Genomic DNA, 25114 nt, shown 5'->3' on the forward strand with positions numbered 1-25114 from the left:
TTTCGTTGCACAAGTTGCTAACAGCAGATTTTTTGAACATTCATCCTTATCAAGTCTTTCCAAAATATTTAACTTAGTTTTTGCAGAAACCAGAGCTTTCTTTTTGATGCCCTTATTTTATCAGTTTACCTAGTATCTAGTAAAACTGTAATTACAACAACACATAGCTGGCATAAACAGGTTGGGGAACAAGCATGACTGACTTGACACACATATAACTCTCTGGATGGGAGCAGGCATACCATGGTGCAGTGCAGTGAATTACTTAATATGCCTTTCCAGCCATGCATGGTCCTGTGACTTCCACACAATGACTGGCTGGGACTATGCAAATAAGGTGAATGTGGCCCACCAAAGGGATTGGACAGCTTGCTAATAATGCAAATAAGGTACATGGAATCACTGTGGGGGTGGGACCATGCAAATAAGGTGTCTGGAACCCTAATGAGGGTTTTGGTCAGTTTTGCCATCCTGCTAGGCTTAATGGGAGCCAATCGCAGAAGCAGAGAGGGGGGACCTTACCACCATCAAGAAAGAGGAACTGGGAGCGGAGCGCATCTTTTGGACCCAGGTCCCTGCACTGAGAACCTCCTAGACCCAGGAGACAGAGGGAGAGCTATAACGTGAAAGACAGCGAGAGACAGTGGTGCAGCAGCAGCAAGCGTGACAGCGGTGTGAGACAGCAGGAATCAGGAGCCCAGTGCAAGATGGCTGCAGTGGGACTTGCTGACCCACGGGGCTAAGAACTGCAACACTTGCCCGAGAATGCCCTGAGCAGGGCCCGGCAGCAGCAAGGCCCTGGGCAGGGCCTGGCGGCAGAGGGCAAGAAGAAGTTGTCCTGATCAAGAACTGTATCCTGAGTTGTTCCTGTTACTTCTGAGTCATTCCTGAACCCGAGCTGTACCCTGTTACTTCCCCAGTAAACCACTTAACTGTAAGTACGGCTCATAAGTTCTGTGAGACGCTGCAGCGAATTACTGAACCCAAAGACGGGAGGGAGAGTACTGAGGGAAGGAGGGGTGTTGGAGGTAGAGATGATGGAGCGGTACCGCAGTTTGGAAAATTTGGACATTTGGGACGTCTTTAACCTGTGCCTCGTAGGAACCAGCTTTGTGCTGATCCTTATAAAAGAAACTATTCATTTACATGGGCATCCAGCACTACACTTTAGAGACAGAATGATGGGCACTGGCTGAGATGGCTCCGGGCCACACAGGGGAAGGCATCCAGAAGGTGGTGGGGAGGCTCGATGAGCCTGGGGAGAGACGTCAGGCTGGAGATAACAGATTTTGGCATCGTCACCATCCAGTTAGTAGTTAAAGTCACAAGAGTAGAGGAGTTCATTCAGGGAGCAAGTGTGGACAGAGGAAAAAAGGGGGTGGGGTAGTGTGGTGTAATTGATTGCTTTTTGTGTGGCCTTTCTAGCCATGGTCTTGTAACTCCTGCCCAGGTGACTGGGTGGGACTGTGTGATAGGCTAACTGTGACCTACCAAGGGGACTGGTCACCTTTGCCTTAAAACAGAGACAATTCCAGAGCAGAGAGAAGGATCCTACCACCACCAAGGAAGAACAACCAGGAGCAGAGAGCGCATCCTTTGGACCTGGGATCCCTGGGATGAGAAGCTCCTGGAAGCAGGAGACTGAGAGAGAGAGCAAGCTGTAACCTTGAAGATGGTGAGAAGTGGTGGCAAGAGAGACCTGGCAGCAGGAGACCGTGCGGTGGGCTACCCAGCCCATGGAGAGAGAAACCTGAGTGCCTCTGAGCAGATGCCAAGGGCCAGGGAGAGGCGTGCCTGCGAGCATGGTTGAGAAGAGGTTGTCCTGATGGAAGAAATGTATCCTGAGTGTTCCTGAGCCTGAATTGTAACTGTTACTTCCCTAATAAACCCCATAACTGTGAGTATGGTCTATGAGTTCTGTGTGGCCATTGCAATGAATTACTGAACCCAGCAGAGAAGTAGAGAGTGCTGTGTGAGGGATGATTGGTGTCAGAATTAGAAAAGATTGTGGAGAGAGGAGGCTTGTCTAGCCTCCACCTCATGGGAGTCAGCCTTGTGTTGATCTTGGTTCTCTTTCCCCCTTGTGGGGCTGGAGGAGGTCAGACACTGCCGTAAGTCATTTTTACAGGCAGACCCAGGGAATACCAACCTAAAGGACTGGGCAGAGGAAGAGGCTTCTGCAAAAGGGACCAAAAGGACATCACTGGAGATGTATGAAGACAAGCAGAGAACCAGAAGGTGAGCCTCAAAGGTGAGCCAGATGCAGGAGGGAAGTCTGGTGAGCTAAGAACTGCAAGACATCTTTGGTTCTGATAACCAGAAGGCCACTGGTTAGTGAGTGACAACTGGAGTGTGCTCATACCTCATGAGGGATTTCATGAAGGCAGGAATGAGATGCTCTGTAATCTTTATGCTTCTGAGCCGCTCTTCCCTGGCCTTGCTGTCTTCCTCAGCGCCCACTCTGCCTCCTGTCTGGCCCACCATCAGCCTACTCGCGCACACAGACCTGCACAGGCTGCTCACATCCAGGCAGGGGTGGAGGCGTGCAAGGGCACAGGCAGCTCACATCACCCACTGGTCCCTCAGCTGCTAACCAACCCCTAAGCCCAGGGCAGAAACTATCTGTGATGCCTGCTGAGAAGCATTTGTGCAAGTTTGTCTCAAAAGGTAGGATGAAATGAGAAGTTCAATGAGAAGGTTTTAAAACCAGGCCTTTCAGATCTTTCCAGGATGGAAGGTTCAGAGAAAGAAGCTGTCAGTCAGGCTGGGCTTTGCCAGTGGTCTGATGAACACCCCAGTAGCCCTGCTGCCGCCCAACTCATCTTCCACACAGACAGGGACTCCCCGAGCCTGTGCAGAGCAAGGAAGGACAGGGAGCTCTCTGGGGTGTGGGTGAGGAACATTAAAAAAAAAACCTCCATGATACAGACACAGACTCCACTCTGTAATACACTGACGAGTAATGAGGAGAGAATTCCCAGATCCTAAAGTCGCTGACTCTTGGACATGGAACTTCAACCAGGTTTAAGTGACAGCTGCCTAGGTCCCACAGGGCTGCCTCCAAGACTGTGGTATTCAAGAGCAATCAATACCATCCTGTGTCACTGTTTCTTCAAAAGCCAACATCCTACAGCCTAATCAGTTCTCTGCTGCTTTAAATGCTAATGTGAAATCTGTAAACATATGATTCTTTTTGGAAGACAAGGGATATGAAGAAATACTTTTTTTTGTTTAAGCCCCAGGATCAGATATTGGTCAGCTGCCTTCTCAACTTCCTTGCTTCCTGTTCCTACCTGCATTCAAAAGGGATCTGAGGTAGAAACCTGAGGTAAGGATCCCATATTTGGACACAACCTTACTATGGAAAGGAGAGTGGAGTTTTGGCTCCAGGGCCACCTACAGACGCCCTTCTTTTGCCTTGGCTCACATCGTTAGGCGCAGGATGCCTGTGCTGCCTTGGAGAACCCTGTCTTAATGTAGTGACTGGAGAAAGGTGAAGAAGGACGAGCCCGAGCCCGCCGTGCCACATCTCACCACACTGCGTCCAGACACAAGTCACATTTGTCAGTTGTACTAAAAGAAGGCAGTTACTGACCTGATCCAGACGCAGAGCACCGTCCACAAACCGCTGTTTGCGTAGCTCCTTTGCGATTCTGTGGAGATTCAAGACAGCCTGGTGCACCTCCTGGCTGGTGTGCTCCGGGGAGATGGGGGGCAGCACCTTCTCAGGGATTGGCTGAGCAGGGCTTTCAATCATGCTCTGTGCGTGCTCATAGCTCAGTTTGGTACAGGAGCGGATGATGGTCCGGCCGAACCATTCACTAAGGATCTGCAAAGACAGACCGTGAGGGAGTCAGAGGAACACATTCCTGGTTTTTGTTCATTCAACCATTCATTCATATACATTTATCAAAGATTTACTGAGCTAAGTTATACACTTGAAAAAGCTGAATTGGCAAAAATCAAGTGATAGATATATTTACAACAACAGTAACAAAAAAGAGTAGCTGCTGAGGCTACTTATGTACAACCAAACACCTCATGGGATTTGGTTCCTTGGCTTGGAGGTTTAGGATCATGGTTTCATGGGACATGCCAGTTAACTGGCCTAAAAACATGCTTAGTGCTTCTGTTCTACCTCCTAGTTCATTGCGTTGTGCCTGGGGTCTTAAAAGCTTGCAAGTGGCCATCCAAGGCACAATGATTGGTCTCTCTTTGCTCGGAGTAACAGAGGAGGAAGGAGAGCCAGGAATAGGAGGATATGGTAATTGCCTCCATGAACAACTGCCTCCTTTGCCATGAGACCAGAAGAACTGGATGCTGCCTAGCTACCATTACTGAAGATTCTGATCAAAGATTCTACAGAAGAATCTTCATCAAAAGGGGAAAAATGCAGAACAGAATTTCCAATTCTCATGGATTCCAAACTTTTTAGAGCCATGGAGGCTGGATGAACCCCTGAAACTACTGCCCTGAGATAATCTTTAAACCTTAAACCAAGAATATCCCCGGAAGTCTTCTTAAAACCAAATAATAGTTTAGCTTAACTAGTAAAAAATGTCTGCCTTGAGTATTATGCTCTTTTGTGAACTATCTGTATGGGATCACACTGACAATAGCAACTTGAAAGATTAGATAGGAACCTGAGGGGGCAGTGAGTTTATGTTAATGGGGGAGGAACAACCCAGAAAAGGAGGGTGAGAATGGCTGCACAAATTGAAGAATGTAACTAACATCACTGAATTGTACATGTAGAAACGGTTGAATTGGTATATGTTTTGCTGTGTATATTCTCAACAATAACAAAAAGAATTACTGAGCACTGACTTCGGGCTTGGAATGGTGTCAGGTTCTGGCTAGGCATACAGATGAATCTGACACAGAAGCTGCAGCCCTCAGGCGGCTGAGACTCCATGTGCTCACAAGGCCTGCCACACAGGGAGCTAGGCTCACGCAGAGGAGAGTCTAAGGGCAGAGGAGGGAGTCAGGGAAGGCTTTGCATTAGGGCTGGGCCTTGAAAAATGTGGGTGGCCCGCACCAGGAGACTGGAGACAAAGCATTTTAGGAAGAGGACACGTGAGCCAAGGCGGAGGTCATGGCTGGAGGGATCCTGGGCTGGAAAGCCAACGGGGCGGGATTGGGAGGCTTCTGGAGAGCGGCATGCTCTTAATTTGATGGGCAGTGGAAGACTCTGGAAGGTCCCTGAGTATCTAGGACACAGGCAAGGCTGGCAGGAGACCTGATGTGCAGCCTGTGGGGGGCTTCTCATGAGTTTGGGTGGGCGGTCATCTGTGCCAAAATGAGGGGAGAGAAAAAGAGACAGATGCCAAAGCTGTGGCAGATGGGGAAGCTGTGGGCTTGGTAACAGATCTGATGAGGGGTGGTTGACAGGGAGGAGGTAGTGGAAACAGACAACACAGGTGGAGAAGCAGGATGGGGCATAAAGAGAAAACCAACTCTAGCTTGCTCTATCTGGGGCGTATATGCAGAGACAAAGGCCCAGACCAGGGTTTCTCAACCTTGGCACTACGGACATTTTGGGCTGACCTCTTTGTTGTGGGATTGTCCTGTATATTGCAGGATGTTTAGCAGCATCCCACGACTCTACCCACTAGATGCCGGAACCCCAGTTCCCACAGATGAGGCAACCAAAAAATGTCTCCAGACATGGCCAATGTCCCCTAGGGGAGGAAGGTGGTGGGGAACTCGGCCCCGGTTGAGAACCAGCGGACTCAAAGGAGATACACCCACTCTCTGAATGGGAGGGTTACTGCTGGTTTGTATTTTCGCCTTTCTATTTTTCTGTCTTTAATGAGCATTTAAATTACTTTTAAAACAAAAGTAAACACTGAAATCTTTTTTTGAGAACCCTGCACGTGAGGTGCTGGGAAGAGGTCCAGAAGCGGACAGGAGTGGGCCATCGGGATGCAGGCCTGGGGCACCATCAACCAGAGAAGTCCAAGAAAGAAAGGGCGAGGGAGACAGCCGAGGCTGCATTCTCTCACAGCACCTCCATCTTAGGGAGAGAGGAGAAGCCAGAGAATAAAACAAACAAAAACAAGGGGGCACCCCAGCCCCAGAGTCCAAGCTCTTAACCACGAGTGTAGATCAAATGCTACTTGGATGTCAAGGAGGATAAAAACAAAGAAAGGTCCTTGCACTTAGCATCTGGTTACTGTTGAGTTCTAGGAAGGCTGTTTTTGTGGGGAACATATGGGGTGGGGGGCTGTGGGGAGAGCCAATTGGGAAGATTTCAGGTGGGGCTTCCCAGCCCATGTGCAGTGAATGGATCACAGAGTGGCTGTGATACCAGCCCCTCGCCCTCAGAGAAGCTTCCATCTGTCTTGGACACACCCCACGTGCCATTCAAACAGCAATACTTTCTGTGCGTGTCATGATAGGCCTAAGTGTGGCCGCTCTGGGCTCCCGCCCAGAGGATGGCAGGGCAGGGGAGTTACTGAGTAAGCAGGACCGAGGACTGGGTTGTGTCTGCAGACTGAGGGGAAAGCCAGTGCAGAAGGCAAAGTGACGATGCAAGACAACAAAGGGCCAGGTGGAGGCCCAGCATACAGGAGCGGGGGGCAGCGGGAAGGGAGACAGGAAGGAGGGGAAGAGGGAAGCAGAGCACATGCCTATCAGATGGCCTCAAGTGTAAGGCCAAGGGCAGGGAGGCTGGGAGGGGCCTGAGGACCGAGGGAAGTGGAAAAGCTCTGAGGTAAATGCTGTGGAAAACGTGAGTCACGGGCAAGGAAAAGCCAGAGCCGAGTGACAGAGGGCTCGGGAGGTGTGTAGTGCATCACCCAGTCTGGGCTTGGGAACATGCCTCTTGCTTCCTTTTCACCAGGCAAACCATTCCATGTCCAGCCTCCAAGACAATGCTTCCCCAAAGAGGCTCTCTGGAGGGTCCTCGGTGCTCCCCAGGGGAGAGGAGAGTGCACAGCCCAGAGGAGCTGGCCACCCCGACAGGCCTCCGGTCGTACAGCCTCTACCCTGGAGTCCCCTCTGATTGCCTCCATCCAAAGAAACGATCGATCCTCTTCAAATGGCGGTAGTGAGGCACAGGAAGAGGATGGTCACAACACGTCCTCTTACTCAGCGCAAACAGCCTTACTACAAAGAGTCTTGGATCTGTAATAGTATCAGACTTCAATTTTTCTAAAAAAAATTCCTGAAACTATACTTTCCAGGTTATTCCAAGAACCATCACTATCCAAAAACATAAGTGATTCAAATAACATGCTCACGACTCTTGGGCTGTGGCAAACGGGTCCTGAGATTGGCTTTCAGGAGGCATCCGCGTGTGTGCTGAATGCAAGCAAAACCTGAGAGCCAGGTCTCGGGGTTGTACAAGAGTCCCGGCTGGGGAAGCGCTGCGCACAGGTCTCCAGCCTCCTCTAGACCAGTCATTCTTGTGGTCACAAAGTTTTCCCTGGAGATTTAGCTTGTTTCCTTTTCTCCATTTCATTCCAAACCCAGGCAGTCCTCCTCCTCCTCCTGTGTGGCCACATTCTGTCTAAACAGCTGGTCTTTAGTGCTCAGGGACGCGTCCGTTTCCACTCCCTCCACTCCCTCTCTTTCACACACTTCGCAAGTAGTCTAGCAGCTCTCCTCGGGGATCCAGGTCATAGGAGGCCTGGCTTCTGGGGCTTCCCTTCTGTGAGGAAGGTGTTCTTATCAGGGTAACCACTACGCACAGGGCGGGAAGACTCGGACCACCCAACAGGCATTTGCTATCTCGTAAACCAGTGGGTCAAGAACCTCTTTAAAAATCTAACAAAAGCTCTCTCTCCTGTAACATTTATGCACGCAATTCTGCAAGAAGCTCCACACGCTTCCTAGACAAGCCCATGTACCCGGGCTCTAAACAGATCTTCGTTGCTTCCTCTGAACCCCCTGCTTGCAGCGCTGAGCCCTGACCAGAGGCCACTTTTAACCCAGAGGAGTTCTTAACACTTACAACCTCTAACTTCAGAATGAGAAGCCTCCCACTTCTTATCCACCAAAGCTGGCTACCAACACATGCTGGTCACGCCATGTCAGACAAGCTGCCTGCACCATCTCAGACACACTGGCTGATCTCATACATGCTGGCTGCACCATCTCACGCACACTGGCCACGCTGTCTTAGCCAGTTTGAGCCACTTTGTCCCTAGTGGGCACCTCTGCTCCTTTAGTTTGTCTCCTCTCAGTCAACGGTAGCTATCTCTTCTTCATAGTACTGCCAGATTTGAAGCTCCGGAGCTGATGATAAGTTTCCTGTAGCTCTTTCACCTTACTTGAGCCCCCTCCACTTACTGCCTGCATTCCAGGAAATCTATCCCACTTTTCTTTTTAAACACCAAGCAGCGGCTGAGGTGGAAGCTCTGAGGAGCTACGGAGAACTTCCCGGCCCAGTCCTTGGCAGCATAGCCTCTCTTGTTTTCACAGACTCCAGTGGTTCTGGGAATCCTACCTGACAAACGGACTAGACAAAATTCTAAGGGTAGGAAAATTGGGCCCGAAACCATCTTCTGGAGAAGGCCAGCAGAGGAGACAGGATACCCACCACAGCCTTACGCAGAGAAGGGCAGCAGAAAATCGCAGATCCAAATGGAGGGGGTCCCAGGAGCAGCCAGCCTCACAGTATGGAAGGAAGGCCTCTCTGGATGAATACTTCCTTAATTCCCATTTTGGAAACTGTATTCACATCAACGCCCAGTCCATAACCAGGGCCAGTGGCAGGAGTCAAAAGGACAGAGAGTTATTTTGTGGAAAAAGTAAAAGAGCCACGAGGAGATGCGTAACAAAGCCTTCAGGAAGATAACGTCCTTCCTCCTTCCTCTGCTTCACCACAGGCTGGGCCTCTCCCTGTCTGCAGCCACACACTCTAGGAGACCACTGTTTACAACATTGGGGTGAAGGCAGTGCCAGCACTGACTGAAGGCATATTGCTGGAAAAACTCCTGGTTAAAAAGGAGCAGACGATGTAAACTCAGGCTTCATATCTCAAGACTTACTTTCTGGTACCAAACAAGACTATAAATAGTAATGGCACTTTACCGCCATGGGACCCTTTCCAGTTCCCAGAATATTTCCACACCTGTTGTTGTTGTAGGTGCCACTGAGTCAGTTCCGACCCATAGTGACCCTATGTACAACACCTACTGCCTTTTAAATCTCCGTGACAAATCTGCAAGGGGTGCATCACTAAGCCCGTTTTACAGTTGAGAAAACAGGCCGTCAGAAGTCACACAAACTGGAAAGTGGAAGCCAGGACCAGTTCCACATCTAAAGACTCAGACGCAAAAACATGTTATTAGGAACACGATTCAGCTGAAGGTCACACAGCAGACGTAGGTAGACGATGAAGTGAAGGAAACCAAGTACGCCTCAAATACATGTCAACTTTCTATATTTTACAGATATGAAGTTGGAGGAAACCACTAGCCTTGGAAAACTGTTCAGTTCTGCTCAAGTGTATTTGAAAATGTCTGTGCCTCATTAAGAAATCTCTGGTTCAAAAAACTGCTAATGGGGGCTAATTTGTAATCTTCACTAATTAGACGCCAAGTCACTTCTGCAGCAGCTCTGGGCTTCAGTATGTAAAATATTTAGTCCAAAAAACTTAGCAAGAAGAAACGAACGTCTTCCTGACTGGAACAAAATCAGACTGCCTGCGGCAGCTGTGAGAAGATTGGCTACTTCTTACAGCCATGAATGGAAGGCATCATCTTTGTGGGGGTGGCACAGTGGGGACGGAAATCAAACTGTTGCAAGAAGATGTCTGAGAAGGAACTTGGCAGAAAGAAGAGGGGCTTGCAGAAAGCTAAGAGGTGGATGACGGCATCTCTGTGGTAGAGGCCAGCTCACCAGGGAAGGGCCAGTGACGGCAGAGCTACCAGGAAGGCCCCAGGAACTGCAGAGGGCAGAGGCGCTGGGTGGCTGGGGATATGATGGGGGGCTCTGAAAGTGTCCAGAAACTTTTGGACACTAGCCCACTGAGATTGAGTGAGTGAGTGAGGAACAGGTATCTTCTCTGAAAACAACAGAGAAAATCATGGTAAGATTACAGAGTAAATAATGAGAGTGAAGCATAGTCATTTATTCCCAGGTGTTATGTTGTTTTAAGACCTAAGTCCTTCCTTAGATTTAAATCAAATGCACTACTGACAACATTGAAATGCAGGATAAAAGCCAATTAAAAATAACTTTCAGCTCCTTGCATGACAGTCTTATAAATGATAAGCATCTTTTTGTTTTGTTTTTTATTTCCTGAAAACACCTTTACTTTGAATTCTTATTTTTAATCCCAAGAATTCACAGCAAAATCTGTCCTCACGATATAGTTCTGCTGTTACCTTGAAGTGCCCTTGGGTCAGCCAGCTAATGGTCTGGTGCCTTCATTAGGAAGCTGGGACAAGGGGACACGAGGGTACAGGAGAGGACTTCTAGAGGCTGCTCTTGTCCCAGCGTTGTCTCTACGGGCCTGAAATAAAACAACTCAGCTCCGCCTCTGGGAACGACTACAGGTGGAGATTCTGGGAACTTTTCCACTATTCTAAGGATCAGCTTTTGAAGCTATTGTCTCTCTCTGGGAGCTGCTTGGGCAAGATTTCCACTACAGGGTCCAAGGACGAAACAGAAAACCCAAACTCTGCGTTTCTTTACCATTAGCCGCAGTCCCGAATGACACAATCCTATTCCTGAGCCTTGGCTCCGTGAACTCCATTCAGACACCAGACGGCCCAGGAAGAGCTCACCAGTTTGCTTTTCAAGTCTCATATGGGGCAGCCAGCTGGGGTGCCGGCGGTAGGAGAGGCACAGGAAGCAGAGGGGGAGAAGCTCCGTGAAGGGGCTGTTGGGGAGGAAGTGGTGGGCTGTGGGGGGCAGGCAGGGCACGTGTCCTGCCCTGAGATGTGCACACCTCTAACTCCAGGTCTGGTGGCTAAGATGAGCTGAGAGGCTGCTGTAGATGGAAATGCCTTACCGAGGGGAACAACTTTCTAATTAAGCAGACTAAATAAGCAAAGAATGCTGAAAACATATATGCAGTTTACTTCATGAAATCATTTTTGAGCACTTTCCAGGTACATGGCACTTCCACTGCAGGTGGAAGAGGGGGATAAAAAAATTAAGAACAGGCCTTGCTTATCAGGACCTTAAAATCTGGCAGGACAACAGATCTGTGCAGAAGGGGCTCTAAATGACAGGTGCTGTAGGGTAGAGAGATGGGAAAACGGATTCTGACTGGGACGATGGAGGACGCTCAGGTCTGAGCACCTATTCAGGTAGTCCACCCTGCTCCCTCCCTGAACTTCAGAAGGGACGCCTATCTTCTCTCCTTTCCTCCAGGCTGGGAGAGTTGGTGGTCTTCCTCCTATTGGGAGCTAATTCCCAACCCGGGCTTTGGGTCCGGAGCCCTCCCACCACTTCCATGACTGGCTCCAAAAATCTGACTCTTCTTCCCTCATCTTCAACATCGCATTTTCTTTTCACCTTCCCACTCAGCCTACAAACATACTCCAATATCTCAAACTAATTTTTACTTGTTTTGTTTTACAATGGTATTATGCAATCATTGTGGAAAACTTAAAAAAATACAGGCAGGAAAATGAAGAAGAAAAATCTCCCATGAATCCACTGTTAGGAGATAACCATTTTTCTATTTTGGTGCATATTTAATTTCCTGTATCTTCAATAGCTGGTACAGTATCTGAACACAGCAAACACACAACGAATAGTTACTAAATGAGTGGATGAATAATAATAGTTTCATTACAAGGTGGCACTTTAGCTGGACCTTGAAGGATGGGTAGGAGTCTTACTGGCAGAGATGAGACGAAGAGAGAGAAGAATATGCAAAATCTCAGAAGAGTGGCAACCTCATACTAGGCCAAACACAGACTTCAGTGGCAAGAGGGTTTGGGGTGCTGAGTAGGCAGCAGATGGTCACATACTGGGGGATGAGCTGGTGGAAGTCTTTGCATGTCACACTTCAGAGAATGCATTTTTGTGGATAATCTTGAGGTGTCCAAGGACACTGAGCAACAGAGTGACAGGACCAGATCAGCTTCTAGAAAGACATCTGACACCACTGGTGCAATAGAAAGCAGAGGCCATGCACAGTCTACCCCAACAGTCCCAGGGGAAGATGGCAAGAACTTGCACTGGGGCAGGGAAAGAGAGGATGGATGAGCCACCCTGAAAGGCACAGGCAGAGCAGGCTGGTGGATGCTGAGGCCATTAAAAGATCTCTTGAACAGGAGCATGTTTTACCCCATGCAGAGCAGGGAAAGGATGGGTAAGGGCAGGAAGAATTTTGACGTGGATCAAGCTAGTGGGTCCCTCCGGTTTCCAAGAAGGAAAGGTGAACGTCACCTAATGGAATGTTGGGTCTTGAAGTGAAGAGGAGTGAATGAAAAAGTTGAAGGTTGAAGCCTGTCTTAGTTACCTAGTGCTGCTATAACAAAAAGACTACAAGCAGGTGGCTTTAACAAACAGAAATTTGTTTTCTTACAGTTTGTAGTCAGGGTGCCGGCTCTAGGGGAAGGCTTTTCTCTTTCTGTTGGCTCTGGAGGAAGATCCTTGTCTCTTCTGAGTTTCTGCTCCTGGGTGATCTTCATGTGGCTTGGCATCAATCTTCCTCCATTGCTGCTTGCTAGCTCGCTTGTTTAATCTCTTTTATATCTCAAAAGAGATTGACTCAAGATACATCTTACACTAATCCTGCCTCATTAACATAACAAAGATAACCCATTCCAAATGGGATTATAACCACAGGTATAGAAGCTAAGATTTACAACACATATTTTTGGGGAACACAATTCAATCCATAACAAAGCCCAAGGGTAAAGTCTGAAACAGCTACTTTAGCAACAAATAAGAGGATTCCTAAGTGGCTCTGAAGGCCCAGCAGAAGAAAGACAGCCTAGACTCACACATATAGCAGTTCTCTTCCAATGTCCAATTCTCAAAATGGGCTGTGTTAGCTAGACAGGGACAGGAAAGATTTCCACAGAGCTACAAGGAATGGGCAGAAACTTGAAGGATGTTAGATGATGGTAGGTAGGAAAATTTGAACTCAGCTGAAGTCAGGTCACTCCAGCTCATTAGACCAGGCAGCTTTTAGGGAAGCTGGGAGAGGAGGTGCTGCACAGTAGAGAGCAGGCAGAGAGCAGGCAGAGAGCTCAGTTATACAATAAAAGCCAACTTCTCGCATGTGAGAAAAGATGCTCCAGTAGATGAGAAGGGAGATGAGTCCCAAGAAGACTCATGCATTTCCAGTGGAGAAGATGGGAAAAAACAACAGAAAAAATTCCCATTCTAAAGACCTTTTAGATTTCCTTCTGAATGAGACTGGAGAGTTTTCATAGCGGAGAGACAAGAACTAATTTATGATCCAGAAGGCTCCCTCTGACTGTTGTGTGGAGGGCAGATGAAGTGGGGCGTGAGCAAACAGCTGAAGGTTTGGCCACACAGACTTCAGACCCTTCCAGTTCATCCGTTCAGGTTCCTACTGTCCCTCCCTCCCCTTCCCTGGCTGGTTCCCTGACCTCCGCTTTGATTCCAAATTTTGTCCCCACCCATTCCACCCCTCCATACTTAACTCAGGCTTTCCTTGCTAGTGTCTTGAACAAGCTCTGTCCCTTAGAATTCTGGAATCTGACCTCTCATCTCATGCATCCTGAGTATGGGTGAGATGTCACCACATCCCAGGACTAACTAACCAGGTCTACCTCCCAGCTGGTCTTTGTCTGGGTAGAGATCTGGTACTTGGATACTTAGATACCCACAGTACAAGGAGTGTAGTTAGTGGGTCTTGCCCGACTCTGCCCCTCGTCCAAATGCTTGGACTTCCTCTTGGCTTGGTTTGTACTAGAGGCCTGGCATCCCCTCCTGGGCTCTGTGCCTACTTCACACCCGCTCTCTAGCCCCCTCATGCCGAAGGCTTGGTCATCACACACCGCTCCAACAGAAACCCTAAAGGCCAACTGAGTGTTCAATTTGCCTCTTTCTAGAGCTTCTTTTATGACCCTCATAAAAGGAGCTCATTAGATTAGGCAGCTTTTTATTTCTTGGGTCTGACCCTGGCACAAATAATTCAGATTCAAAGTTCTTTTCTGTTGACTTAGTTAGTTTTCTTCTATGGCATTTATTTTCTATTTAGTTAAACTTTTACAAAAATAAACATTTATAAAAATATAAAAGTAATACGTTTTCAAAAAACATTAGAAAACACAAAAAAAGTAGGAAAAATTACTCACAGTCTCACTACCCAACTACAACCACTACTGGCATTTTGTTTTATTTCCTTCTGGTCTTTTACCATTCATTTCTTCCCCCCATGCTGGCTCCCACCCCCACTCCCACCAAAATATGACTGCTGACACACTGTCTCTACAATTTCCTTTTTCGTATTTCAGATGTTTGCTTCTTTGCTCTTAAGAACCTTTTATCAGATATTTAAGAGCGGTAAAAACCAAATATGATGTGCGTGACTTGTTCTGACACATTTACATATTGTCTATGGCTGCTTTTGTGCACAATGGCAGAGTTGATGAGTTGCAACAGAAACTGTTATGGCCTGTAAAGCTGGAAATATCTCTATCTGGCCTTTTACAGGAAAAGTAACCAACCTGTCCTATTGACTTACTCCACTTGTCTCCACTGTTGGTTCATTTGTTTTCTGGATTCCATGTCTTCCTCTTTCTTGATTTATTCCCTCATTTTGGTGAAGCACACCCTCTGGTAGCTTCCTGGGAAAGGGTGTATGAGAGGTAAATTTTTTGAGATCTTTCATATCTGAAGATGTCTTTTTCTATCACATTTGACTGACAGCTTAGCTGGGTATAGAATTTTAGCATGGAATCATAGTCATTTAGAAATTAGAAAGCTGTGCTTCGTTGTCATCTAGCTTTTAGGTTTGTGGTAGAGGGTCTGAATTTATTCTGAATTTTTATCTATTGCCTTTTTAGAAGCTTATGGAATCTCCTTTTTGTCCCCAGCGTTATGAAATTTTATGTTGATGTGTCTCCACCACTGTGCTGGGCAGGGGATTCTTTCTGGAAAAGTCATATCCTCTTTCTGGAAAGTCATATCCTCCAATAATGGGATGTTTTCTTGAATTATTTTGTTGATCATGTCTTCCCCTCTATTTTCTTTGTTCTCTACTTCTGGAATACCCATTGAATAGATGTTGGATATCCTGGTCTGGGCCTCTAATTTTCTTATCTTTTTTATCTCCTTTGGTGACAATTCTTCAACTTTATCTTCTAATCAGAATCTTGAGTTTTCTTCATTCCTTCTATCAAGTTTTTAATTTCCAAGAGCTCTTTTTTGTTTTCTCAATGTTTCTTTTTAAAGCATCTATACCTTGTGACATACTCTTTCCCCTCCTCTCCCCACCCCGTCATAGATTGAATTGTGTCCCCCCAAAATATGTGTTAACTTGGCTAGTCCATGATTCCCAGTATTGTCATTGTCCACCATTTTGTCATTTGATGTGATTTTCCTATGTGTTGTAAATCCTACCTCTATGATGTCAATGATAGCGGGATTAGCATGGGATTAGTGGCAGTTACGTTAATGAGGCAGGACTCAATCTACAAGATTAGGTTGTATCTTAAGTCAATATCTTTTGAGATATAAAAGAGAGAAGTGAGCAGAGAGACAGGGGGACCTCAAACTACCAAGAAAGCAGTACCTAGAGCACAGCGTGTCCTTTGGACCCAGGGTTCCTGAAAGGAGAAGCTCCTAGACCAGGGGAAGATTGATGACAAGGACCTTCCTCCAGAGCCGACAGACAGAGAAAGCCTCCTCCTGGAGTTGATGTCCTGAATTTGAGCTTCTAGCCTACTAGACTATGATAGAATAAACTTCTGTTTGTTGAAGCCATCCACTTGTGGTATTTCTGTTATAGGAGAACTAGATAACTAAGACACTCCCCTTTAAAAATTTCTCTGAGGATATAAATGATAGTTTTCTTTCCCCTGTATAGTCTGTCTGATCCTAGTTGCTTTTTAACTGTTTGCTTTGGTCTTTCTATTTCATATTAGAGGATTTCTTCTTGGTTGTCTCCTCATACATAAAAGTAAAATACTAGAAAATTGATATTTAGTGAAACACTAACAAATTCTGATTGTGTAGGTGGAGCTTACTGTCTGTAAGTTTTACTGTAGGGAGATACAGCTGGGCTGCTGATTGGGAAAGCCTTGAGGTTATTTAAGTCTTTATTCTTCACTACTCAGACTCTTCAGAGAAGACTTCCCATCTCCTATTTCAACGGTATAGGCCTGGCTACCAGAATTCTGGAGTTGATTGGGAAAAGCAAGCTGGGAATCTTAACATTCAGCACGCAAATATTCACTCAGTCTTACTCTACCATCTACTGTGTTTGGTGTCCAGAGAAGAACTTTCTGGTTTTCTGCTGGGTTCCGAGAGGGGCAATCTTTTTAAATAAGCTTTCAACCAATACTGTCGTTAGCTTCATCTTCACCTGCCCCTCCCCCACCTTTCACAGTTGCCTGGTGCCATCAATTTCTGGATTTCTTTTAGGGTTCTGCTGTGTAAATTGGGTTGTTTCTTGGCTTTCTCTATCGTTGGCTCAGGATCCATCTTTCTCAGGGATGCTAAGTCAGTTACCACTCACCCATCTGCTTCCCAGCTTCCCAAATTTTGTTCCTGTTGTCTCCTCTCCCATTCTCTTTGTCCTTGTGGGTTTATGCCTTTAAAAAAATCTCTTTACTGTTGTTTTAGTGAGGTTTGGGGAGGGAATGAAAGTAAATGTGGGTATTCAATCCTCCACCTTTATTTGGAACCTCTTTATAATTAAATATCTTTTTAAACTTTCATTTAATATTACAGCGTAAACATTATCCATGTTCTTACGTGGTCTTTGTAAACAGTTTTAGTAACTGCATAACATTCCATTGAGTAGGTACCACAGTTTAACTTAATCACTACCCTACTTTTGATGTTTAGAGTTGTTTCTGTTTTGTGGTAGGGGGTTAGATTTCCTTGGAATCATTTTTCATGCATCATATTTATTCCCTATATCTGGGAAGCTGACAAATGTTCACTGACATTCTTTTCTCTGTTCTTAGTCTGTGGTTTCATCACCGTGTGCCTTGATTAAGGCATTTCCTGGATAATTCATCTTCAAACTGCGAGGCCATCCTGCACAATGATGCAGCATTTATCTTACTAAACTGTCACCTTTCTCATGACAATTCAGAGGAACTCTAACCTCTATATTTGTGACAGGCATTTGAGATTCTCTGTAGTTCGATTCTACCCCACCTACCTGTGCTCTCCACCCTTTTCCCAAATGGTTCTCCTTCAAACAGCCTTTGCCAATCCATATTCACCTTCACTTAAGCCCTATCTCCTCCACTAAGCCTCCCTCATGTTACTCTTGGTTACACAATTTCTTTATTCACCTGATAACATATAAGAAACAACTGGTTTCTATCATTCTATCATCTTAGGTGAAGGGAAGGACAGCACACACTACAGGGGAAGCCAGCACAACTAGACTAAACCAAAGCTAAGAAGTTTCCTCAATACAATCAAATACTTTGAGAGACAGAGTAGCAGGGATGTGCGGTCTGGGGACCATGCTTTCAGGGGACATCTATGTCAACTGGCATAACAAACCTTATTAAGAAGATGTTCTGCATCCTACTTTGGTGAGTGGCGTCTGGGGTCTTAAAAGCTTGCAAGTGGCCATCTAAGATGCACTTATTGGTCCCAACCACTTGGAGTAAAGGAGAATGAAGAACACCAAAGACACAAGGAAAATGTTGGCCCAAGAGACAGAATGGGCCACATGAACCAGAGACTTCATCAGCCTGAGACCAGAAGAACTAGATGGTGCCCGGCTACCACCAATGAACATCCTGACAGGGAACACAACAGAGGGTCCCTGATGGAGCAGTAGAACGATGGGATGCAGAACTCAAATTCTAGTAAGAAGACCAGACTTAATGGTCTGACTAAGACTGGAGGTGCCCCGGAAAGCATGGCCCCTGGTATCTCCATCACCCCAGAACTAAAAAAATTCCTGAGGCCAACTCTTCAGACAGGGATTGGACTGGACTGTGGGACGTAAAGTGATACTTGTGAAGAATGTGCCTCTTACACAAGTAGATATAAGAGACCAAAGGCGCGGCTTCTGTCCAGAGGTGAGAGGGGAAGGCAGAGAGAGTTAGGAGCTGGTTGAATGTTCATGGGGAATCAGGGGCTGAGGGGAGGAGTGTGCTGTCGCAGAATGGGGTGAGCGGTTGGGGTCTCATAACAATGTATGTTAAAAAAAAAAAAATTCCATGGGAGACTAACTTGAAATGTAAACTTCATTTAATTACAACAAGTAAAGAAAAAAACAACTGGTTTCTGATTGCTTAGGGTAAGTCTTGCCTTCTAAGTGAGACTCACAGTTCTTAGAGGCAGACGCTCTTACATGTTCGTCTCTATGTTGGCTTCCCCACATCTCCCTTATCCTACCACCATGGGATTCCAGTGCAGTGCCAGGCACACAGTCAGGCTTAATAGGTACTCATGGAATGGAATGGTTGTAAGTTGTTACCTTGCCCTCTGGAGTCAGCGTCCAGATCACAGAGAAGGTCAGCTTGTCAGTCATGGGATTGAGGCTGCACAGCTCCTCACACAACAGCCTGGGGAGCATGGGTACCACCTGCAAACAGAGCACAGTCCCATGAGCACCTTTCTTCAACCTGCAGGAGCTGGCCAGAGACTCAGAAGCAGCCCGGAGAGCAGAATTTTAGTGACCAGCTTAAGCTTCCAGAGTGAGCCAAAGATGGAGGCTGCTCTTTTCCGTGAAGACTGCACAAAGACTACACTATCTTGTATTTTCCCATGATCCTCTATAGTTAAATGGGAAGGTGAGTTGGAAAGGTGAGAGAAGCTGATAACAGAACGTAACAAATACATTATAGCAATGAAAAATAACCACATTTCACTATGTATTAAAACTGAAGTTCTAGACTCAAGAACAATTTGCACTTTTGGATATAACCATTCCAGTTGAATTTTATACTTAAGAATGCAAGGGTTGAATGTAAACTTATGACAGGATTTTAGAAAAGTAAAATTAGGGTGTTGCCAAATCAATGCTTTCGTAATTGAACATACTACAATTTACCAAATTACATGTTAGAACATTAACAGAATACTCTAATAAAATATCACTATAGCAAAGAAACCACAAAGCTTACAAATCTGGAGTTCCTAGAATACCGTGGTCAACTAGTCATCCATTTTGCAGTTTCTTTAACCCTAAATTATCTCTTCCTTTTACCAATCTGTACAGCCTATAATAATTTACTCAATGGCACACTATTCTTTAATTAAAAAAAAAATTCTCTTCAATTTATTTTCACATGATGACTTTCAGCTGTCCCAGAATACTACTTGTTTTCTCTAAAATCTGAAAGACGAAATGAGTCTCTCTCCTTGGATCTCTTGAAGATACTTCAAATTTTCTTCCTCCTACCTTTAAATCTGTTCCTTCTCCCATTTTTTATTTGACTAATGACATAACCACCCACCCCACCTTCCAAACTGAAAACACTAGCATTAACATCCATTTACTTGACACTTTTACTGTGGACCTACTCTATTTGCAGTGTTAGGCATGGATAACATGATGACCTTGTGTTAACTGAGAAGCAACAGATGAGAGGGGTACCTGTGTTGTATTTGAGGTAAATTTAGTAATTAAGTTTCATTAGCAAAAACACAACCAACCGCAGTGGTTTCTTATTCTGTGTGAAGTGTCTGTACTTGCACCCTGCTTTAGTATAGCAAATGATCTTTGGTACGGAAAAGTAAATTCTAGAACTCATGGCCCACACGAGTAACAAACAATTTGTAATTGTTTGGCATTGCTCTGAAGGATGCTGTTATTTTCTTACACTTGTGTAAAATCTCATGACTACCTGAAAACTTTTGGTAAAAGCTTTTACAAGACAACTACTTTTGAAATTTTTTTCCCTGCCATTGCAGATGACAGTTTTTGCTCATTTAGTGGTTTATTACAACGTGATCTAAATACTTAACATTTTCTTGTATATGCCAAGTGTTTTATAAAATAATACATCTTCCTATCTACCTGAATATACATATTGTACAAAATGGGAGAAAGTTTCAATACCTTACTGTCTCATGATTGAATTATATAGAGTTCACATAATTTCAGCCTTTGGACTAAGTCAAGTTTGTTGGTTGTGCATTCCTGGATTCTTCTCTGGGCCACGTCATCAGATAATTATACCCACTGTACTTTGGTGGCAGGCTATTCATTCATCCAGCATGCCTGTTGCAATGGTATCAGTCCAGGGCTTAAAACTTTTACAGAGAGTTAGTACTTCTAAGTGTTCAAGGCAGTATCTTACTCTGAATCACAAAGCTGAGCATCTGATAAAAGTAACAGAATTCCTGACTTTTATGTTTGAGTGTTTGTCAAAAGAAAATGACTGCAACTAAACGCAACGTTGTAGCCTAGGTTGGATCCTGGAACTGAAAAAGGACATTAGTGGAAAAACTAGTGCAATCCAAATAAAATCTGGAGATTAGTTAATATAATGTACCAATGTACGTTTCTTAGTTTTGACAAATGGACCATGGTAATGTAGGATGTTAACAAAGGGGGTAACTGGGTGTGGTATATACGGACTTTTCTATACTATCCTTGCAACTTTGCTATAAATCTAAAATTATTCCAAAACAAAGAGTTATTTCTAAAAAAAGGTCATGTTTCTATTAATTGATTTCATAAATTTTCCATGTTTAAATGAGATTAAATTTATGCTAATGAAATAAAAACCTAATCTGTTTTTTACATTTTGAGATTTTGGTTAAGAGTTTATTTGCAAAAAGGCCTTCAACACTTTAAAAAAAAAAAAAAAAAAGTCTAAAGACCATTAACCAATTGAATGGAGTCCAGACTCACTGGCAGCACGTTTCAGGAAAAAAGCATAGGCTTTGAAGTCAGAGAGACCTGGGGTCCAATATTGGATCTATCACTTCCTGTACAATTTGGCCAAGTTAGTCTGACTCTCTGTGTCTTGGTTTTGTTATTGGTAAAACCTCACTGAGGATGCTCAGGAGAAGTCAGCTCACAGGCCACAACATACGAGGTCCTTTAGTTACCTGGCTCAACTTTCCCCTTTGGCCTGATGCCCAGGTCTCCCCTCTATACCGCCCTCCTGCTGCATGCCTCCCCCGGCCACCTGCTCACGGCTCTAGCTTTTGCACACGTTGTTCCCTTTATCTGGAACACCTTTCTGGACTTTTTGCAGCTAGCAAACTTTTACTCGTCCTTTAAGATTCAGCTCATCGCCATCTCTACAGGGCTAATCCAGATCCCACCAGGCAGAGTACGTGCTGTCTTTTGTAGACCTCCCCATGCTTTCAAAAAAGATGTGAGGCAGTTCTACACAGTCAGTCACTTACCCTGTCCTCCATGCTCCTTCCTAATGCACCATGCTAGATCCCAGTTGCTTCTTTACAAGTCTCTCCCTTCCACTAGGCCATACAATCCTCAGAAACAAGTACTGGGTCTTGTTGCTGTCTCGCTATCCGACACCTGACACATAGCGGGTACTTCTAGTTTGCAAATGAATGACTTTCACCCAGGGAATGAACCACCTGTTTTTGCCTGTGTTTACAAGTTTACTGTGTCACATAAAACATTTTATGACAAAGCATGGTAGACTTCTACTTAAACCTCTTCATATAAAAATTTCACAGGCAACTCATATTTTTAAGCATAAGATAGACCATTTTGGCTACTCCCTCCTAAAATCATTGGCTGGCCCACTCAGTGGCTGTCCAGGTTATAAAGATTGCTTGGTATACTATATCCTATACAGAAGACTACATTTCAATATGCACACTGCAATTGTCAGATGCTAAAGAACCTAAGTGCTAATGAAGAAGCTAAACATTAAAACTTCAAGTAGCACAATTATGTTTAATTCTTAAAGGGCATTCCTTTTAATAAAATTTCACCAGATCTTGAGGGAGAATTCAGATGGAACTCAGATAAAACAGTTTTATGTCTATATATTTGTAAATAGATGGCTATTTCTCTTTCAAAGAAAGGTCCCTCTTAAACCCTGCCTGGTTTCTGCTGGGGTCAATGTGAATGTGCTCTCTGACAGCCCTGTAGCACAGCAGGGCCCCGTTGTGGGTGGGGCTGGAGAGGCCCGACAGCCACTCTGATAAGCTGCTTCCTCAAATACAAATGCTGTTATTTCAGTGGGAGACCCGGCTGGACAGGGGCTCAGTAGCTCACGCACACACATGTGCTACGTGAGCTCTCCCGTGGCACCTGGAGAGACTCGGAGCCAGGGTGCAGAACATAAAATCAAACTGGGAAAAGAGAAGAAAGGCCTCCTTGGAGCTGTGAAACTCCCAGCTGTCATTAGCACTGTGTGGACATGGATGTCTTCCCTGAGCCCTCATGTTTTCCTAGTCCTGTCCTGGCTTGCCCTCTATTCTGTCTGTTTCTATAATGATCTCAAATCCCATATGGTATAAGTCATTATTATGTTTTCAAAATACATATGAATAAGCACTCATAATATGAACTTAGAATTATGTCTACCTCTGTGAGGGTCTCTAACAATAACTATAATTCATCAAAAATCTGTAAAGTCATAAGAAAGTTATATAGAAAAATTCTGAACTTAGACATGGAAACATAGCAGCATGTGAAGTATGTAAAGAACGTAAACAACCTTTAAGTTCACACTGATCGTGACACATGACAACATAACATAAATGCAAACAATCTCCCTAAACTCTAACCTTGAAGAGAAGATGGGTCATTTGGCTACTCTCTAACCCTGCAGAAAAGACATAATAATGCTACTCTTTGACGTCACACTGGTCCTTGCCATGTGGAGCCAAGGTGAAAAATTCACATATAAACCCTAAATTTCTACTCACTCACTGAGAGAAGGTAGAGATGGAACTGAGATTCTGTTTGCCGCCATTGGCCTTGGACTCTATCTATGAGGGACCTCTGCTGAGTTTGAGCATGTGGTTAAGCCTTCCTCCTGAGACCTCCTGTTAAAGGTGAAAGCCTGAAGTCTAAAGATTTGGACTCTAACCATTGAATTAACATTGTAATTGTAACTGTTAATTCTGATTCTCAGTTCTAAATTAATGTTGTGAGGTCTTACTTGCATGCCTTGCCATGACTACCTTCATATAAACTAAATGAGTTTATGCATGACAAACCTGAGCATCTCTCTATTAATTTTCTAAGATTAAATCCTACACGACACCCTCATTGGCTTCAGTACCCAGCACGGACCACATGGATAATTCTTTCAAAGTTTGCAAACTCCCTCACTTTCCTTGTCCAATTCCATAAATCCCATGATCAGCCTTACAATCTGCCTTTTCTGCTTTTGTAATTCATAGTTTAGCAGTGATGGAGATAATTGCTGGGCTATGTGGACGTGGATCACTGAACCAGTCTTGGCTGTTACCTCAGGGAGTATTGCTTGTCTTTGGTTAGTTCCTTTTCCCAAGCCCTTCAGAAGCTATTTTGAAACTTTATTACTCTCCTCAAATCTCCTTTCCAACTTCCGGGCAACATGGCGCTATAGTCAGAAGCACCACGCCATCCCTCCACAGCAAAGATCAGAAAAACTAAGTCAAACAGAATCACACGTCAATCCTGAAACCCTAAGCATCAAATGAAGAGATAAAGAACTCAGCCAAGCACCGAATGGAATAAGAAACTGACTGAGAACAGAGAGCGAGGAGAGATACAAGCAGAGGTCCCATATCAGCTACCGCAGCATGGATCCGCCATCTTGGACTCCTATCGGAGATCAGCAAATGGGGGTACGAGAAAGCAGCTTCACGGAGCTTCCAGCAGGAGACAGAACAACTGGTAACCAGCAATATAGGCTTTCCCACCCCTCACTCTTCTATACCCCTACTTAGCCTCCTCTGCTTCCTGAAGCCACAGTCTCTTGGCCGGGAAGCACCAGCTTCAACCCGGTGTCACTTGGATTCCACTCACCCACACTGGCTGGCTCCTTGAGTGCCTTTTGTTGGCTGCTAGTGTTGCTTTTTTCTGCTTCTTTAGATTTCTTCCTTACCTCTCACCACCTCCCCCTCTTTTCTCTCAAATACCTGGCTTCGTGTGTCATCTTTGCTTCTTCCTGAAAGGCTGCAAAACACAGCTCAACTGTGAAACTGCTTCCCGGCCCGTGCTGCCACACTGGTGGGATCCCGGGGCTTTTTTGTTTGTTTGTTTGTCTGCTCTGATTTGTTCTGTTTTGATTTGTTTGTCTGTTCTCTTTTTCTTTTCTTGGCTTGGGAGCCCCTTCTAGCTGGGCAGTACCGTGCAGCTTGGAAGCTACTCCCTTACTCTGTGCAGACACATAGGGACATCCCTGGGGGCGTTTCTCTTTTTTTTTATTTTGGGGTGTTTTTTTTTTGATTCTTTGTTTTGTTTTCTTCTCTCTCATTCCCTTTTTGTCTTTATTCATTTCCAGTTTCTTGATTTATTCTTTTTTTTCCTTTACCCTTTTTCTTTTTTTTATTTTTGTTTTTCCCCATTTCTTAGTCTCTCATCTCTCCACTCGAAGAGCAAGCTCCCTTAGCACTCTTTTTTGTTTGTTTCTTTTTGGCTCCTGTTCCTCTCTCTCCTCTTTAACATGCCCATCTTAGTTCCACACATCACAATCTAGCCCCTCCTTCCTGCCTACCTACACTGTGCACTGAACATCACACTCCCAAGCAGCACAGGCACGGCCTACTGGAACCTGCCCTGCACTGATTCCCGGTCTGCACTGTCAGCCCTGGTAGGTGCCACAAACAACCCATCCCAGTAACTCCCCTTCAGCTGGACCTGCCCTGCTGTACCATACCTCAGTGACTGAACCTGCCCATTGGAAAAGGAGGTGAAAAGTATTGCGCCCACAGACAAACAAACAACAAAGAATGCACAGCCCACCTGCTCAGACATAACCAAATAAAACAAAAAAGCAGGATTAAACAAACAAATCTACAATCAATAGACTAGGAAAATAACCACTGAATGCCCTGAAGACAGCAGACAATATCAAAACATTTACAAAAACAGGACAGG

At 45.2% G+C, this 25114-nt stretch overlaps 1 protein-coding gene across 1 annotated transcript; it reads right to left on the bottom strand.

Moving 5' to 3' along the window:
* Positions 1-2923: 2923 nt before the first annotated feature.
* On the bottom strand, positions 2924-18657 carry LOC111819024 (DIS3-like exonuclease 2). The gene is made up of 2 exons (XM_023724468.1): positions 18563-18657; positions 2924-3829 (listed from the first exon to the last, which is right to left on the bottom strand). Exons 1-2 carry the CDS (start codon positions 18614-18616, stop codon positions 3359-3361), a joined length of 525 nt encoding a protein of 174 aa, XP_023580236.1. The 5' UTR covers positions 18617-18657; the 3' UTR covers positions 2924-3358.
* Between the last annotated feature and the right edge of the window lie 6457 nt (positions 18658-25114).

The sequence above is a fragment of the Trichechus manatus genome, unplaced genomic scaffold (genome assembly GCF_000243295.1).
Source record: "Trichechus manatus latirostris isolate Lorelei unplaced genomic scaffold, TriManLat1.0 scaffold00249, whole genome shotgun sequence".
Classification (NCBI taxonomy): domain Eukaryota; kingdom Metazoa; phylum Chordata; class Mammalia; order Sirenia; family Trichechidae; genus Trichechus; species Trichechus manatus.